The 20,321-nt window shown below is 30.3% G+C and overlaps 1 protein-coding gene, 1 long non-coding RNA gene and 1 pseudogene across 3 annotated transcripts; all 3 read left to right on the top strand.

Annotated features, from left to right (window-relative positions):
• The first annotated feature begins 379 nt into the window (after positions 1-379).
• Positions 380-959, top strand: LOC126665610 (uncharacterized). The gene is made up of 2 exons (XR_007637667.1): positions 380-524; positions 741-959. It is a non-coding gene; the product is annotated as an uncharacterized LOC126665610 (long non-coding RNA).
• A 144-nt stretch (positions 960-1,103) lies between these two features.
• Positions 1,104-4,867, top strand: LOC126675459 (dol-P-Glc:Glc(2)Man(9)GlcNAc(2)-PP-Dol alpha-1,2-glucosyltransferase-like; annotated as a pseudogene).
• Positions 4,868-11,384: 6,517 nt separating this feature from the next.
• LOC126657770 (tubby-like F-box protein 8) lies at positions 11,385-15,474 on the top strand. Of its 2 annotated transcripts, none has more exons than XM_050352541.2 (5): positions 11,385-11,583; positions 12,614-13,072; positions 13,247-13,334; positions 13,955-14,087; positions 14,463-15,474. In XM_050352541.2, exons 2-5 carry the CDS (start codon positions 12,725-12,727, stop codon positions 15,166-15,168), a joined length of 1,275 nt encoding a protein of 424 aa, XP_050208498.1. In that variant the 5' UTR covers positions 11,385-11,583; positions 12,614-12,724; the 3' UTR covers positions 15,169-15,474. The 2 variants fall into 2 exon arrangements, with proteins under 2 accessions (XP_050208498.1, XP_050208506.1); XM_050352549.2 differs by lacking the exon at positions 11,385-11,583 and adding an exon at positions 11,719-11,849.
• Positions 15,475-20,321: the final 4,847 nt, after the last annotated feature.

Here is a 20,321-nt window from a genome sequence, read left to right as displayed (position 1 = left end):
TGACCTAAATAAGGAGTGAGTTTGACAGATTGGAAGTTCAAGAGCTTCCATTTTCCTCGTAAACAAGGGCAAGGGCTTATCGGTACCTTTAGCCTTTATAATTCTTAGAGTATGTTTGATTTAAATGAATTTTATAATTTTTATGAAATTCAATTGAATTTTTACAAAATATATATTTGGTTCAAAAAAATTTCACAATTTAAATTTAAAATATAATATTTATTTTATTTTATTTTATTTAATATTATTTTTATATTTAAAATTCGAAAAATCAAATATAAAAATTATTTTTCAAATGATTTTTATGTAGAATTCATTTAGAAATAAAATGAATTGAAATAAATTTTACATTAGAATGGATCCAAAGAGGCCTAAACTAATTGAAATTAAGAATTGAAGAAACCAAAATGGTAGTGAAAGCAAGATCACCGGGAAAAATAATTATCTCCGGTGAAAATGCGGTGGTGCACGGATCCACTGCGGTAGCTGCATCGATTGATCTCTACGCCTATACCACTCTTCCGGTACATTTTCTATTTTTGTTGCTTCAAAATAAATGAATGGTCTAATTTAGAATTTATGAATTGTTAGAATAGGTTATAGAAATTATCTCCATTAATGGTTTATTGATGATCAAACTTAAGTGCTTAATTGTGTTTACCTAAAATGTTTGGTCCGCATTCTGTAAAATTTCTGCTGTATAAAAGTTGTAAAATCAGGTAATTTTTTTTTTTTTTTAGATTTGGACAAACTTACTCCAACAATGCAAGAATTAATTCAATTGGGAGAGATTGATAGTGAATATGAAATTGATAATGCTTAAGAATTGAACAAGTTAGAAAAGATTGTATTTGATATATGTATTTAAATTTTAGATATGTAGATATATATCACAAATATGTGTAGATAAAAATCTTTATTTTCAATTAGACTGGTCAAACCACTGATTGAACCTTGAATTAGTGGCCTCACTGATTTGGTAATCAATTGAAGTTTAAAACACTGGATTTATGTATTCTATTGTTGCTAATTGAAAAATAACAAAATTTATATTAGAAATTGGTTGAAAAATACAGCAAAGAGATGGTGAAGAAGGAAAGGAGATGAGTAGAGAATCAGTTACAGTGATAATGTACTTATGGGTAATTCCAACTTCAATCCTTGTTAATGGGATTGTGCCTAGAGGTGGCCATGGGCCGGGTCAGCCCGTGAACCGGCCCGAAACCGGCCCAGAACCGGTCAAACCCGGAACCGGACTAAAACCGGCCCGGAACCGTATAAAGGGCGGTTCCGGACCGGTTCCATATTTGTTGAACCGTGAACCGGCGGTTCCGGGTCGGAACCGGCGGTTCAAGGGTCGAACCCGTTGATAAAAAATATATATTGTATATTTTTAATATATATATTATATCTTTACCATATAATATATTTACTTTTACAATAAAATATATGTTATATTTGTTTTAGTTAAATTTTGGATTGACATTTTAATTTAAAAGAAAAAAGAATTTATTTTCTTGTAATATTATCTCTGTGAGTTATTTTATTGTTAAATTACATTTTTTAGTAATTAAATTTTAATTTTATTTTTAATTTTTTTTAAACCGTCCTAAACCGGAACCGGAACCGTCCGGTTCCGAACCGTCATGGAACCGTCTCTTAGGCGGTTCCGGGCCGGTTCCACTTTTTCTTAAACCGTGACCCGGCGGTTCCGAATCGGAACCGCCGGGTTATGAACCGTGGCCACCTCTAATTGTGCCTGATCCTTACATGGTAAGATTTTCTCATTTTTTTTCAAAGTCATGATCTGTCTGAAGATGTGATTTAAAATTAAAGAAGTACTAATTGATGCTGCAGGATGAGATGTTTCACATACCTCAAGCTCAACAATAGTGCAAGGGCAAATTCTGAAGTTGGGATCCTATGATTACTAGTCCACCTGGATTGTACGATTTCTGTCTCTTTCTTCAAATGTTAAACCTATATTTTTTTGAAGACTGCTATATATCTGTCTTAATATGAACAATCATATAGTTTCATTTAGTTGCCTCAGTCTTTCAACATTTTCACCTAAAAGAAGTTCAAAAATCGAACTTTTGTATGTTTAGCATTTCTATCTTGGAACATGAAAATTGACTAAATACAGCTGATTTGACTTTGTTGCATTTTTAAAATTTCCATTACTGCAAGAAATCAAGAAAACGAATAGTTTTGATAAGTGGATGCAATTTGGATACTTTTAGATCCATTACGTAGTTAAAGAAGTTGAGAATTAAAAGGCAATACGATATTCTTGCAGGTACTTTCTTTCACTTGCTCATGTTGCTTGTTTGTTTCCAGGCATGTATCTTGTGCAACTGGTCTCCTTGTTTTCTGAAGCATGCTCCAAGCCTCCACCCCAATTCTTCGCTCTACAAATTGTGTTCTGGCGGTAGCGTTGTTGTGTATAAGATAGTTGTCCATTTAAGGCCAACTCTTGATGAAAGTAAAGCATCATTTCTTGCTGTGATCCTAACTCTATATCCACTTCAATGGTTTTTCACTTTTCTTTACTACACTGATGTGGCATCGCTTACAGCAGTGCTTGTTACGTATCTTGCGTGCTTGAAGAAGAAGTACCCCCTTAGTGCATTGGTAAAGGAGCTAACCTCAATTTGTTTTAAAATTACATGGAAGGTGAAAGAAGTTTTTTTCTTACAATTTGTTTACAGTACATAATTCTTACAATTACTTAATAGTTTTAAAATATAGCTTATAGAGTTGGTTGTTAGATGTTGTTCACAGACTTTTATGGCACTAAATTGGAAGAGTTGATAGAGAAGTGATCTATAGTAATATGAATAAATAAATATTTTTACTTTTGGAGCTGCAGCATACAATATACTGGATATGCTATTTCATTTTTGTATATAGAGCGAGAGGATTTTCTGCAACCAAACTTCACCCATAAAAACTTCTAATAAATATTTCAACATTACTGACGCTGTATTGTTATCTGAAACTTATAATTATTTTCATTTTGTTTGTTTTGCAGCGTGGGGCCTCAGCAGTTTTTATTCGTCAAATAAATATTATTTGGATGGTTTTTGTCGCATGCACAGGCGCCATATATTTAACTCTAACCAATAAAAGAAAAAATGTGAAAGTGGATGAGCTAAATGATCAGGGAAAAGAAACTAGTTATTTATTTTCCAGCAATTTTGTCACAGCAGACTCAAACATGTGAAGACGAAAGCCTACTAGTGCTGCAGATGCCATCAAATATCAGGCATTATCTATGAATGCCTCCTGAACAACCAATCCCACAGGTTTTGATCTGAATGCATGATTCAATTTTGGTGATTGTTTTACTTTTATGTGCATGTTATCATCTCCCATTTTGATGGGAGTGGGAAATGAGCTTATCAACTTGGTCTTGCATCATCTCGTGTTTCTTCCTTCTCAATGCTAAGATTACACCATTTCGCCTCATATTGTAGGTTTTTTTTATGAGATATGCGATGTTTGACTTCATGGCATATCAAGTGGAAACTTCTCTTATCATTTATCCCCTTCTTCATTACATTGGTGGCTTTTGTTGATTTTGTTAGATGGAATGGGAGTGTTGTTCTATGTACTACTCATATCATCATGGTCTATTTGTTGTTGTAATAGTTTGTTTCTCATTGTGTCTTAATCTTGTAGGTGCAAAAGAAGCCCATGCAGTTTCACTGCATTTTGCACAGATGATGTATTTTAGTCTTGTTTCTGCTCTGGCAGCAGCTCCTCTGCATTTCTCATTAAACCATGGAGCAAATATGTTGCAATGGATCTGGAAGAACAAGGCCTTCCGTTTGAGTCGGTTGCTTGTGGCTTTTATTGTTGGCTTTCTTTCTGTTCATTTGTTTAGGTCAGTTCAGATTCTTGTATTACTATTATATGCTAAGCAAAGAAAGGATAGATATCGTAATTTTTTGAACTATGAATAAAGAAAATAGATTCTTGCAGAGAACTAAGTTTGTTTGAGTGTGAGGAAAGAAGTGGAACATTCACACTTCTGAATTCTATATTATCTGATTTGTGTGTGGCATTAGCTTCATTTATATGTTGCCTTGGCTTTTTGTTGAGGAAGAAGGAGAGGTGATAATGTTGTCAAATCTATATGGAATATTAGAAGACAGTAAAAACCGCAGAGCGATATGGCTTTTTAAACATTCAGTTCAGACAAATCAGAGCATTGTTTTTTATGAATTTCCTTCTATTTTCCATCACTATATCATAATAGAGTTTATTACTAATGTTGCAGCATAGCTCACCCCTATCTTCTTGCTGACAATTGGCACTAACCCTTCTGTCTCTGGAGGAAGATGATCGAACCTCATTTGGTTGATGAAGTACCTTTTGATTCCTTTCATGTTTATTCATGGTTTTCGATCTTTAGCATATTGGGTTAGTATTATATCTTTCTTCTTCCTTTAGCATTCAATTTATCTCATTTACACCTTGTTGTTATCGTCTATTGGTAGCGAAAGGTCGCCCTAGAACGTGGGTGTTGGCATATTTCTTGGCTACAGCTGCAGTGTTCCTGCTCCGCTTATTTAGATGTTATACTATACCATTCTACTTCTTGATGCTTCGTTCCCTTATCGATGGTAATCGAAATTTCATCCTTACCGGACTGATGTATTTTGTAATCAATATCTTCACCATGAAGATGTTCTTGTTTGGAGCCATGAACCTGGTGTCCAGAGGTTTATTTGGTAGATGGCTCTCGAGAGATGTACATTATAGAATTTTAGACAGCACTCAAGTTTAGCAACATTTTAGCGGTAGCTCTGGCTTTTCGGATTGCTAAAAGGAAATATACATGTTTTTAAGAGTAGGGCCATTCATATCTATAAATTTATATCACGAATTTATATATTGAAATTTGTTTTGATCCTCTCAATTTAAAGTAAAATCCATCATAATATATTGAAATTGGCTTGTCTATCCCTTCAAAACCACAAATATTATTGTACTCTTAAAATATTAAGTAAAGAATCATCTTTTAGGTCAATTAATTTCTAAATTATCACCGGAAAAAAAAACTAATTAAATTAGCCTGTCTAGGGACTCTGATGAACTAATTTAAGAGTGAAATGTCCTAAAAATATAAAATAATATCCCTAGTCGATGAAATAGAGAGTAGTATTTTTAATTGGTTAAATAATTAAGTGAGTTAATTGATCCCGATGTATAAATTTAGAGATTGTAGTGACCTTTGTTCCTAAAAAAATGAACTGGCATTGCATAAATAAATAATTGAGTCTACCAAGGTAATTAAAAAAAATTAAAATTTAATTGTATTAGATTTTTTTATGTTTTTTTTATGGCGGTAGAATCTAATTATATTAATTGTTAGTGTTTTTTTTTGAAATCATCAAATCTCATTAAATCGAATATGAAACAGTTACATTTGTAAGAAATTCGGAATAATTCGAAAACTAAATCCGATGACCTGACATGGAACAGACAACATGCTGCCTGATTCGCAGATCTTACTTACGAAAATAAAAATAAATTATTAACTGTTTCGCTAAATAAGTGCAGTCTTCGATCACTCGTCGATCAAAACTTATCCAATCACCCACAAACTCAGAGCATTCCATTCAATCACCACTTGATAACTCCTTCATAAAAAAGAGACAGCAAACTCCTACATAAAAAGGAGACAACAAACCTTTCACAGAGAAAGGACAACAAACCTTTCATAATGAAAGGACAACATAAAACATTCAGAAAAAAAACAAACAATGAAAAACAAATAAAACTAATATAGCTCATAAACGATTCCATTTTATTGATGAAAGATCTTCGATCTATCTTCACTTCTTGGTAAATGAATTGCGCTTCGTTGATAGATTTTAATCCATCAAAAAATGAAAAAGAGTCGCTATTTATTATATTCTATCAAATTAAAATAACATAAATAAAGGGATGGCTACCGTCAACAACAAAAATCAAACCATTGACGGCAGCCGGAGAAGAAATAAGAAGAAAACTCTTGGCGGCTAGGGTTTTTTTTAATTGTTAGTGTTAGATACTGAGTTAAACTTCAAAATGCATTTGAAGAGTTTTAGCCATTTGAAATATGACTCACTCGCTAGATTCTTTTCATGTTACATATTATATAGTATAATTTATGTTTTAACTCTACGTCACTCTACTTTTTTTCATTAAATATGAAATACTATCATCTCAGTTTTTTGATTTTTTTCTTCGCCAACTTAATGAAGACAATATTAGCAAGATCATTAAATATTTCTATTCTAAAATATAATAACAGTAAATAGTATATTTCGATTCATTTTCACAGATGATTACGGTGATTATCAAATCTATAAAAGAATTATTGAAAAATAAAATATATGTAAACTGCACGAACTTGCAGGTTGCAAGTTGTATATACAAAAGTCAGAATGGGTAAATTTGTCATTCCGTAGATATTAATAAAGCATTTAGACATTTTCCACACCTTCATCATTATAGCGTGCCCCTCCATGTCATTATTCTACTCACCTTATGTAACTTAGTGCTTTCTTTATTTATTTTTCTAGAAAAATTTAAACAATTTATATACTCCCTCCGTCCCGTTTAAGAAGGGACATATCTCATTTTTATTTGTCCCATCTAAGAAGGCTATATCGTATTTTCTGTGCCAATTTATATTGAACTTCCACTTTTATCCCTTTAATTATTTCAATATACATTAAATGCAACTCAATTTACAATACATATATTCTATTATTAGAAGAAACCATACTAATTAATAGGGGTAGACATGATAAAATAAAATATTGTCTTATTTTATTAATATTTGTGCAAAACTCATTTGTCCCTTCTTAAATGGGACGGAGGGAGTAGTAGAAAACAATTGTATTTATATAAGATTAAAATAACGTTTTCCACTAAATAATCCATAAAACAACTAAAAAGCAGCAAAAATATTGCAGCCCACCAACTATGAAACCAAAACTTAGAATAAAATGAGAATAAAAGAAATACTATATGATTTATTTTAAAGAGTATTTGGTTTGATTAAAAAATAAAGTGGGATGAGGACAAAGATGGATGATTTTTATTATTTAGGTTTGTTTTATTAAAATCATTTAAAAACGAAAATGCGATTACCGCTCATTCCTTTCCTCATTTGTGAAAATGAATTTTTTTAATCTTATGAAAATAAAAAAAACATTCTTAATAAATAAAATAAACTATAGCTATAAAAATATTTCAGAAAAGATAACATATGCATTTTATCCATAAAAATAATGAAATATTAATAATATTATACATATTTAAGTTTTTATATAAGTTTATTTACGAATATTTAATAATATGTATTAATAAAAAAAATTGATTCTCTCGGTTCCAACCAAACTACATAAATGGTTTTTATTTTTTATAAAACTGAATAAGAATTTGAAGGATTTAAGTTTTTTCAAACCAAACCGAACCATTCATTTTGGTTGCTTTTTAGTTTGTTTTGGTTATTTTATATAAAAGTTAACTAAAATAGTAATGTTCTAAACTGAACTGAAAAAAAAAGAGTTTTTAAAATATCAATTTGAAGCAAAGTGAACCGATGTTTTCTATTTTTATTAAAACTAAATCAAATCAAAATTAAAAAATCTATATTTTAAAATCAAATCAAACCAAAAGTTTCCAAAACGAATGAGACATGTTAGTTCGGTCGAGTTTTCGGATCGATGTATATTATAGGGTTAATGTCATAAAAATTCACCAACTTTACACATTTTCTTAATTTAATCATGTTCTTTAAATTTTTTCATAAAAATACACCAACTTTCATTTTTTTCTCAAAACCATATACGGTGCTGACGTGTCACTCATTCATTGGTTAAAAATGACTTACACCTCAGCAAATTCACTAATGAACGAGTGCCACATCAGCACCGTGTATGAATTTGAAAAAAAATGAAAGTTGGTGTATTTTTATGAGAAATTTTTAAAGAACGTGATTGAATCGAAAAACCGTATAAAATTGGTGAATTTTTATGACATTATTCCTATATTATAACGTAATTTGAAACAAATTGTGTCCAAAACCAAAACGAACTAAAAACTCGATTTTCTTATAGTACCAAGCCGAACTGAATTCAGTTTGATTTTTGGACACTACTAATTTCGTTACTGATTTATTGGATAATAACTTTTAAAATACAATAATTTTTTTTTAAAAAAAATGAATCAATAGTCCACTTATATGGTTGTTTTGTGGGATTATCATCAAACAATAATACCCTCTCCATCCCATAAATAGAGAAATTCTTAGATAGATTCAATCCACCACGTCATCCGTGGATTAAACCAATCATATCATGACACCTCATTAAAATGAGGGTATTTTTGTAATATTATTATTTAAAAGTGTATGCAAATAACAAACAAAATTATAAGAATACCCTCATTTTAATGAGGTGTTATAATATAATTGGTTTAGTCCATGGATGACGCGGTAGACTGAGTCTACATAAAAATTTCTTCCCATAAATATAGACTAAATTTCTATTTTGGATGCTCCATAATATAGACAAAATTTCTATTTTAATTTGAATTGTTAACTTGAACTAATAATATTATTCCTCATTAATTTCAACCACTTTTATTATATTCTCTTAATCATCATTAATTACTACTTTATTCAATATAAAAATTAATAATAAATTTATCTTTTTAAGACTATATTGCAATTCCAGCAATAATTATTGTTCCCAAAATATATAATTAATAAAATTTAAAACATTTAGATTATTAAATTAAGAGTATAATAGAAAGCTAATAATAAATAATTAATTTAACTTCTATATGTTAATTTTTGCATAAAGTTGGTTTTATCTATATTGGTGGAGCGAGGGAGTATAAAATATGGTTTGAAATAGAAGCAAATTTCAATGACAAACAAATTGCATTTTCCAATGTAATGTTGCTTGAAAGCTTAGGAAAAGAAAATTAATGTTGCTCGAAGATCATGTGGAGTTTTTGTTTTTGGTATGAATGATTATTTTTATGGAATAATGTTATGAAGAAATGTAATTATAAACAAATAAACCATTTTTGCATTATTATTATTGTTAAGGAATTAATACCTGTCTTCATCACATAAGCCATGACATTAGAACTAATGCATTATATGTCTCGGTCAGACTCAAGCATTTTATTAATTTAGGGACAAATATAAAAAGAAAAGCCTAAAACATGACTGGTTCGTATGGCTAGATAAGAAGAAAAGAGTTTACTTTGTATTTTTTAAGTTTAAATGTAAACTCATTGATTTTATACTTAGTAGATAGTATTTTATTTGTGCTTTTAAGAAAATTGCCATCTTTTGCATTTCGGATGAAATCTACATTCAAAATGTTGAGCTTTATAATATAATATTTTTGTACTAAAATATATTATGTCTGTATATTTAATCTAATAGTAGAAACTAGAAATGTATAATTAAATGTAACAATTTCATATTGAACTCTCTATTTTATTTGAATTAAGTTATTAAAAAAAAAACACAAAGCTTTGAATGTTAGTGAATTTTAAAATTTATTTTTTTACCATTAGAAAGGGGAGCGCTTATAAAAAAATTTGAACTGATGTAGTATCAGATTTTTATAATTAATTATGAATAATTAACAAGACACCTGGAAAAAATCCGCTCATTTTCATCTCTCTCTCTCTACAATATTTGCTCTCACTTCTCTCTAAAAAAAATTATCTTCTTCTTCATCTTTTAGAGGGTGGGAGAGGATGATTTCCGGTTAACCGGAAAATCATCCTCTCTCTGTCCATATTACTAATTACTATAGATCTACTTGTTTTAATTCAATAAATCTTAGTTTAGAGTCTAAATTTTTAATTTGGGTCTTGTTGATTCTCTTGTTGGAATAAAGTTAAGGTCTTTTATATCTCATTTGCTTAGATTTCTTAGATCTCACAAGAAATTTTAGTGTTTGTTTGAGTTTTAACTTTAAAAGTCTTGTAGATCTAAGAAATTAAAAGGGTATGGATCTATCTTTTTAGAGTTTAAATGAAGATGAAAATCGAAGATCGGAAATAGTAGGTTTCAAAGGATCAAGCGGATTGAATGGAAGATCGGAAAAGGAAAATATCGAAACACCCTCTCAACGGAATTGTTGTGTTAAAGTTTGGGGATTTATGTCTAGAATTTTCTTTTTTCGATTATTTTTTACTTGTATTTTATTGTTCCCTATTATTTTATTTTAATATTTGAAAGATCATATATAGGTCCATTGTTATATGACTTTCACGTTTTGTAAGTTGAATCTTCATAATCGACTCTATCGTTTGGAAAAAAAAAACAAGACACCTGGACACGTAACTAGGTTAAACTGTTTTATATTAAATTTTTATAATTAAATTATACATAATTTTATAGAAAAAAAATATTTAGGACAAATTTAAATTAAGTTTGAAAATTTAATTTTAGTTTCAATATAAGATAATAAATATTTTTATTATAAATTTCATTTTTTACCATTTGATATAAGAGTGCTAATAATTGCCTAGCTGTATAAAATTAGAAGCGGGCAAACAATTGATTCGGTAAATGACCAATTATTTTAGTTAAAATCGAATTAGTATATCCTTTTTACCAAATCTGAATAATTTTTAGTTTAATGCAAATTAATTAAATTAAACTAATTAAAATTTTGAAAATGTAAAATTAATTTGATTTAGTTGATTAGTTCTATTAATTAATAAAAATCCAAATAATAATAACTTAATTAAATATTAAATTTTCCACTAATTGATTATTAAATTTTAAACTACTAAAAGTTGATAAAATTAGAGTAACATTTTCTAAAGTTTTTTAATAATCCAAATTAAAATAAATGTTAATCTATCCATCAAAATAAAATAATTACTACCACCGGCCCATAATATTTATCGCATTTAGCCATTTCTCATATATTAAGAAATTAATAAATATATCCTTATTTTTATATATTTTTATTAAATTGATATATTAATTATCACTAATTTTATGTTTGACTAGTCGTTTTAATTTTAGTAAGTTATTTATTGTAATGGATAAATATGAAAAATAGCAATTAATGTTTTCTTAAATCTCTAATGAGATAAATATTATAGATCTAAAAAATATATTCAAATGCGATAAATATTATAGACCGGAAACAATAACACAAACTTCAAGTCAACCAATGAAGGCCAAAACAGTAATTCACAATGAAAAAAAATCTAGAAAAGGGCAAAAACCCAAGATGATACTAATGAATTCATGATCCTCTATATAGTCTCTAATAAGCAATGAATTAATTAATAGTAATTAATAAAGTAAAGAGAGGATTATAAAAATGAAAGCAGGCAGCTGCTGTGGTTTCATGAACATAAAGTGAATTTAATCCGAATTTGAAGTCCGTGTGTTCTGCTATTCTAGAGAGAGAAACAACAAATTAAAAATTAGTGAGAGAAACCAAAAAAAAGTCAAGCCCGAGCAAAGAAACCGTGTGATAAAGCTCACGATCTGACATAACAACCCACCACAAGTGAAACCAAAAATATGTAAGAGCTTAATTTTCTTAATTTTTTTCGATCTTTCTTTCTCTAGATTTGGTGGGTTTTTCTGTTTGTTTCTCTAGAAAACTTTTCCTGAAGAAAAATCTCAACTTTCTTGTGTTTGTGTTTCTGGGTTAGCAGCTGTTTGTGATGTGGGAATGGAGAATTTGTTTTTTTGTTTTTAGTTTAGTGTAGTTTTTATGGACAGAATTTGTGCCTAAAGAAGTGATTTTTGCTTCATTTTTTCCGATCAATATAAGTATGGAGTAAAGGTTTGATTTTTTTGTTTTTGGAATTTTTTAGTTGCAGACATGTTTAAGTTTTAAGCGTTACTGTTTGCTGTAGTAAATGCTTGATGGGGTAGGTTTTGATTAATTCAACAATTTGTACCAAAACTTAAAGAGATAATTTGTAAATTAGGGTCAATGAAGAGACATAAAAGTTAATACCTAGACATGATAAAACCTTGTTTGGTTTTGTTTTGAGTTTATTTGAATGAAATATGGTTTTTAATCTGTATATTTGTTTTGGATGATGTTTTGTTCAAATCAACTTTGACCCGAGTGAGGTGTATGATTCTTGTATGTTGGTTTAGATTATAATGTTTTTTTTTTATGCTTTTCATTGTAATATTCTTGATTCTTAGTTACAATATGGGAAGTTAGATGATATTGATCCATGTGATTTGGTCTTTTTTATTCTATTTCCCTTGAAACATTGAAGTGTAGTTTGCAAAGTATTTGTAATTGTTTCTTTTCTTTTGTGTTGATCCCTGATTTGAATAGGTAAGCTAGATTTGAATTAGTAACAAATTGGATTCAAAGATAGATAATGAACCGCCAAACAAAAGATGTGTCTGATAAAAGTCTGGTATTTTATTTTTAAGTGCTTTTGGTCCATGTGAGTCTTTTCTTTTATGAGAATCTTCTTTTCTTGCTTTGTGCTTTTCCCTTATCTCTATTCTTTTTCTTTTTTCTTGCTTACTAAGCATTGCAACTAGAAGTGTAAAGAATTCCTTTTTGGTTGTAATTTGCAGGTGGGCACACATGGTATGATTTACGGTCTTCGATCAACTCAAATGTAAATGGTTTTTATACGACACTAGTGAAGGATTTATTTAAATAAGGATACAAGTGAACCGGAGCAAATGTCTTTCCGCAGTATAGTTCGCGATGTGAGAGATGGCTTTGGGAGTCTATCCAGGAGGAGTTTCGATCTGAGGCTGTCAGGTCATCACAGAGGGAAATCTCATAGCTCAGTTGGCGAGTTGAATGACCAACATGTGATTATTCAGAATAGTCGTTGGGCTAGCCTCCCACCTGAGTTACTCCGTGATGTGATAAAGAGATTGGAAGCGAGTGAGAGTACTTGGCCTGCTCGGAAGCATGTTGTTGCCTGTGCTGCTGTATGTCGATCATGGAGAGAAATGTGTAAAGAAATTGTAACTAGTCCTGAATTGTCCGGGAAGATAACCTTTCCAGTTTCACTGAAGCAGGTAAACTTGTTGTTTTTGCGTTGTCTCCATATATGCAAGTTTGAAGGCATCAAACTTGTTTCTGAATTTGCTAGACCATCTAAACAATAACATATGCATGTGCTCTTTCTGTTTCACTTAGTGGGATTTATGCAATACGTATTGGTTACTGACATGACTTTGCTCTGTTTACAGCCAGGTCCAAGGGATGGGACTGTTCAGTGCTTTATTAAGAGGGACAAATCTAACTTAACATATCATCTGTTCCTTTGCCTTAGCCCTAGTGAGTTTTTCTCTAAGTATTTGCAGTGATTTCCATGTCCTTCATAATTCGCAGCCGTGTTAAGTGCAAAACATAGTCCAATTACTTATAGCTTTTGCTTTTCAAACATAGAATTTAGATGCTTTATAACCCCAAATATTGATTTATGTTGATTTACAGTTATTTTCTTACCAAGGGTGATTGACCGGCACTACAAATTGTGATAGAAGATTTTTTTTTGTTATTAATTCTTAATGCCTATGAAAAGTTTTCGTTGAAGCATTACTTTATTTTATTTGCTATGAGTTAGTGTGCGACTTGTAATGTCCTTTTTATTGGAATTGCAAGTTTGGTCTCACTCAGTGGGATTTGGGTGCGTTTGGGAGGTGGTGCTTCTCAATAAACATGAATTAGAAAATGTTTCTTAAATACTAGTTTGGCTTTACTTCATTTTGTTTAACTGAGGTATCTCTTACTCAATTTATATCTGTAATCTATTTGATCAGTTATTTAATTTACGGTCACTCCATGCAGTTTTTCTATACTATTGTTAGTTGATAAATGTTGGTTCATTTTATTTTATCTTTTTTCTGCTAATGAGATCTCTTTCTACTGTGTTGATTAATTCCATGCTTTTGCAGCGCTGCTAGTTGAAAATGGAAAGTTTCTACTATCTGCAAAGCGCACGCGGAGAACTACTTGCACTGAGTATGTAATCTCCATGGATGCTGATAATATATCAAGATCAAGTAACACTTATATTGGAAAACTCAGGTATGCATTCTTTTTAATTACCATAGTTGGTACTTGCTAATGCTCATATAATTAATATTGTTTCCTGTCCCGAATTGGGGTAATTTCTCTCATTATTCATGTATAAGTAAATAGCTTAACATGGGTTTCAACTATTCATTACCAGTTCACTTGACCTTCATATGGGTTTGCAAGAATGTGACTCATTGAGTCTTGATTATACTTGAGCATGACGCTTTTCTTAAGAATGCTCAGCGCAGCTATGATTCGAGCACAAATAGAATTAATGACTGCTAAGTCTTAATTCCCATCACTAAATTTGAGAATTTATTAATCGGGAAATCTGAAAATGCAGATGCTTCTTTGTAGTTATATCTATATTTGTTATTGTTTCAGGTCCAATTTTCTAGGGACAAAGTTTATAATTTATGATACGCAGCCTCCTTACAACAATGCTCAGCTTTCCCCACCTGGCCGAAGTAGAAGATTCTACTCTAAAAAAGTTTCTCCAAAGGTCCCCACTGGCAGTTACAACATTGCTCAGGTTACATATGAGCTGAATGTTCTGGGCACCAGGGGTCCGCGCAGGATGCACTGCACTATGCACTCAATCCCCGCCTCATCCCTTGACCCCGGTGGTTTTGTGCCGGGCCAGCCTGAGCTCCTACCTCGCTCTCTTGAAGATTCATTTAGGAGCATTTCTTTCTCAAAATCAATCGACAATTCAACGGAGTTTAGCAGTGCTCGGTTCTCAGACATTGTGGGATCTCGAGATGAGGAAGACGAAGGAAAAGAGAGACCTCTAATTCTTAGGAATAAAGCACCAAGATGGCACGAACAGTTACAATGTTGGTGCCTAAATTTTCGAGGAAGAGTAACAGTTGCGTCTGTCAAGAATTTCCAACTGATTGCTGCCACGCAACCTGCAGCTGGTGCACCAACACCATCACAGCCTCCGCAGTCTGATCACGACAAGATAATTCTGCAGTTTGGCAAAGTCGGAAAAGACATGTTTACCATGGATTACCGATATCCGTTGTCTGCATTTCAAGCATTTGCTATCTGCTTGAGCAGCTTTGACACTAAATTGGCATGTGAATAGAAGGGGGGAAAAAGGTGATTGATTATGGTAAGAGATAGAACAATTAGTTGGTAAGCATTTTCTTTTTACTTTTCTAGGGTTTTTATAGGACGGAGTCGCTGTATGCAAGTCACTGTACACCGGTCGGTAAGTGCAGCACATTGGAGAGGACTCTTGCATTTGGTCACACCCTTTGTTGTATTAGTTTGCTTGAAAATGGTTCATTGTGTTGTTTATCTATTGATCCTTTTACAAGGATAAAGGAGAAAAGGATTAGACTTGAAAAGTGTGTTTAACATCTTTAAGCAAATTTGACTCTAATCACTACCTTCTTAGTTCTTTGCTTCAATAATTTTATTCATTTCAATCTCTCTGCTAATTATGAGACTGACTTGTGTGTAATTGGGTTCATTCTCTTTGTTAATTGGATTTCACTTTGAAATAATCTCAGAATAATTCTCTTCAATTTTATTTTTACATGCATTTGTATGACGTGGCGCAACCGTTGCGTTGTATAATTATTCATATTCTTTCCTTTGTATTTTAATTAACTTTTATGTTGTTTTGGAATGCTCAATCTAAGGGATTTCTTGATTCATTTGTACTTTTTGTTTTTAATATTAAAAAATCATTATTTTTAGTATTAAATAACTAAAATAATTATTAAAAAATCATTAAATAGAATTAAAATATCGATAAATGGTTAATTTTAGTAAAATAATAATCCTCATATAATATATGAGCGATACTAATTTTTCTTTGCAAATTGCCTTAATTTGTTGATTTTCAAAATTGGCAGCTACTAATGAAGAAGAAACCTATATAACGTTACTTGTGATATTTTATTTTTGAAGGTCATTACTCGTCATATTAGTTGCCTGAAAATATGAAAGAATAAATTGTTGGTGTGTGCATCAAATATATTTTCTTCTTTGCATGTATAATAAATTTCAACTTTTTTTGAATAGAGGTATCACCTGATGTTCGGAGCCATTATGGCGGTTAATTCAGACCGAATCAGATAGAATCTATTAAGACGATAAAATTCTCTCATAAAACATTTCAACTTTTAATGGAAATGGATGGAAACTTCCTTGGCTATAATCATTTACCATATTGTACTAAAAGGGAAAGAGCTTTTGGAAATTGCCTACCTTCACCAACTTTTTAATTGGAATGCGACATCTCAATTTGGGAGTTTTAATAAGTAATATGTAGTCCTTGAAGATTCAATGTGATTGCAAAATATTATTACATAAATCTTGTGTTGCAATCCTTAGCTAGCTAATATGATCCACTTTAGTAGCTATAAATTAATGTATAGTAAATTAGTATTATGAATATTAAACTTAAGAGATCATTCTCTTTTCTTGTTAATGTGTGGAGATAACTTATAAAAACAAGTGGTCCTAAGCCTTAACTCATTTTGTCTTACACAATTTGTACACAAATAGGCAAACCTTCTTGTTGGAAAATTCTATGTAGGATTTAAGACAATTATTTACGCAAGCTAGCTATTTTACATTTATGGTTATATTACAACGATGGCTATTTCTTATGTGCTGCTCGGCAGTGACAATTCGTGTTTTAATTGCAAAAATAGAAATCTATATAAGAATTACATAACACGCTAAAGTTCATGATTTGTTTTGCAATTACTCCTATATTTTTCTATAATCTTATAGAAGTGGATAAAAATAAGAAATTCAAAGAAACTATGATCATATTAAATTATATAAAATAAAAATTGTTTAAAATTTATAATGGTTAAATTTTATCAAACGGTCGATGCAAATCCGTCAATACCAAACAAATTTATGAACTCATTAGTCATTCCTATTCAGCATGCCAAATACACAAAAGTAGATAGAGAGAGTCTCAATATCAAACATTTGTATGAGAAAATAAAATCAAAGAACTCTCTTGGCATTAACATCAATAAACAGTTTAAAAATTGTTTGGGATTACACAACTCAAAATCTATCTAACCAACCCTTCACTAAATTGTAAGATGAAGAATTAAATTACATATACATATACACAAATAAAAAGCTGCTTTCTCACCTGATATTTTTCAAGAAAGCCAAACAGATCCTCAACATTTTCTAAACTGATAATTAGCCATAGAATTGACAGATTCTGAGAAGTGAGCACTTGTATTTGATAACCATACAAACTTAATCTAATGTTGCTTCATTTGAAGCCCTAATTACAGTAATTAAGCCCCCATTATCATCATCATCATCACTTACCATTCTTTGGAATTGAGAATTAGCTAATTATATTATCAGACTCTGCTCCCTCTCTTTTACTTATCTTCTTTCTCTCTCTAACACCAATTATGGCCACCATACACACGCATGCATTTATAATATACAAATAATTATATATTCTATAATATAATAATCATATATTACTTTCATTCATATTTTTTTATGAGATGTGAAGAGATTCTGCAACATTTTTTATTAGTTTTTATTAATTGAAGATTAATAATTGTAGGCCATCATCTTTTTTTGTTTTCAGTTTAAACCTAAAAACAAATGATTATTGACTTTCTTTTATGAATTTCTTGGTAATTTTCATTTGACATTTTTTTAACTTTCGTCTCTCATTATAGCCCTTACATTTAATTTTATAATTATATTCAATTATATTATATAGAAAATCCTCCATTTTTAGGTCCCTAAATAATACCACTTTCTATTATCTGGACCTTAAATTTAATTTTGTCTTTTTTGGTTCCTTCAACTCAACAAAAATACATTTTCCAGTTCCTAAATGGCAAAAATGACGTCGTCTAAAGTAAAAATTTGCAGTTAAAATATAATGAAACAACATTATTTTTGTCAATTAAAAATTTAAGAATGCATTTTTGCTAAGTTGAAGAATAAAAATAAATAAATTTAAGGACCAGTAATGAAAAGTAATATTGTCTGGAAATCTGAAAATAAATTATTTCTAATTTTCTACTATACATGTCACTTTATCTTTGTTTTGTCAAAATTCAAAAATGTAGTGATCATAAGTGATGTCTACATGACATTGCATGATAATTTTTTTAATATAAATATGACTCCATTGTCACATTATTAATTTTAAATAAAAACAAAATTGGAGTGACACTAGAAATAAATTAAATAATATTGATATTAAATTGAAGTAAAAAGAGAAAATATTTATGAATTACTCTTCCCGTTTCATTTTAAAAGTTCCATTGCTTTATACACGCTTTAAAATATATTCTATTATTTTTGTTTTTACTTATTTGTCTCTATTAATTAGGACTGCCAACGGGGAGAGGATTTCTATTTTTTATGAGAACTCGCCTCCAATGGGAAGGAGAATCTCAATAATCAAATCTATGAGTATGGAGACGGAGAAATTTCATTTCCATTCACGGAGATGGGAAATTATTTTTCTCATTTACGAGGATGGAAAAAAGACGAGGAATGTAGTGTTTAGTTATAGATTATATGATAGTTTAGTGTTTAGTTATAGATTTTTAAATTTATAATATTAAGAATGTCTTTTCATGTTTTGAAATTAAAAAAATAATAATATTTTTACTGTTAAAATTATGGTTTTTACTAAAGTAGTTAGAATTTTGTTAATGAAATTAATTACTATTAAAACATTTCCAATCTTTCATTTAAAAATAATAAATAAATAAAAATCGTCATACATAAAAGTTAGATGGACATAGAGATTTCCGTCAATATGAAAAGGATTAACCCATTATTAGGTCCTTTAACTATCATGTTTTTGTTTAAAAGGTCCTTAAACTTCAGTTTGGGCTTAAACAGTCCCTAAACTATCTGTTTCTTCTTCCTCAAGTCCTTATTTGGATCTCTGTTATTCCCGTGAATACACGCTCCGTTAGTTAAATGAAAAGAAATTATTAATTTCCACGTATGAAATTAAATATTGACATGGCAGTAATAAAACGGGTATGGGTCAATAAAATATGATGGGTTAATGGGTTAGATAAAGCTGATGTTATAACTTTAGGGTTTTTCACGATCATTTCTTTGTGGAGTTCAGGCAAGACTAATGGTGGCTTGGACGGAAAAGAATCCATGACGGCGGTTCTTCAGATGTTCAAAGCCTAAGGATAGTTGTCTATGAATTTAATTTTCGTAGTATCTTCATCTTCTTCTTCTTGAATTTCTCGTTTGGGTTAACGAAATTTAATTAAATTTTAGGGTTTATTAGTGTAAGATATATGATTTTGAGGTTTTAAAATTAGGATGGGAATTCAAAATTAGGGTTTCAGATTGAATTTAGGGATTTAAAATTAGGGTTTCTGATTGAATTTTGGGATTTAAAATTAAGGGTTCAGATTGAATTTGGGGATTAAAAGTTAGGGTTTCAAATTGAATTTAGAGATTTAAAATTGATTTCAGTTATTGGTTTGACACCAATCTGATCGCAGCTGTAATTATCGAACCATTGTAGTCTGAACTGAACTATTTGATGCTTGCATTCATCGATATTTAGCATAGAGTTCATTGTTAATTTTCAAAGTTAATGGTATAATGTGAAATGCAAGTAACAAGTCTTGTTGCAGACATTTATTATGCTAATTGTATGGTTTTCTTAATAAAGTTGAGTCATGTTCTTGCTGTGAATCAAAATTTGAGTTGGTGGTGTTTTCCCTTTTGTCAAGCTTCTGATTTAATCTATCCCAATTGACTTGGCTATATAGCTGCTTCAGTTTTATTGATTTAATTTACTTTTGTTGTACTATTTGTATACTTGTAGGTGGAACAATGCATTTTCAGATGGTATGATGAGGAATATGCTCCTCATTTGAATTAGAAGCTTTTGAGAATGGATTGAAGCTTCAGCTGAAACAGATGAAGGCTACGCTTATGAAAATGCCTGACATGGTGAAGGAGCACGAAGAACTAAAGAATGATAAGGGTCTGATGAAACATGTTGCTATTGCACTCGTTGTAGTCATTATCTCGCTTGTAATTTTGGTTGTTCGTAAAGTTTAGTATTGCCTGAATGTTGTAACTTGACTTTTAACTGCTACTTAGCTGCTCTTATGTTTAATGATATTGTGGGTCAGTTTTTATGTAAGAACTTATTATGAATATTATCTACCATTTTTTATGAATGTATTTTGATTTTATTTACTTGTGTTGTTGAGCTAAAACAGTGTTAGT

Source organism: Mercurialis annua, linkage group LG1-X (assembly GCF_937616625.2).
Source record: "Mercurialis annua linkage group LG1-X, ddMerAnnu1.2, whole genome shotgun sequence".
Lineage (NCBI taxonomy): Eukaryota > Viridiplantae > Streptophyta > Magnoliopsida > Malpighiales > Euphorbiaceae > Mercurialis > Mercurialis annua.
The sequence above is the reverse complement of the archived record's forward strand: the minus strand, read 5'-3'. Positions and strand labels throughout refer to the sequence as shown.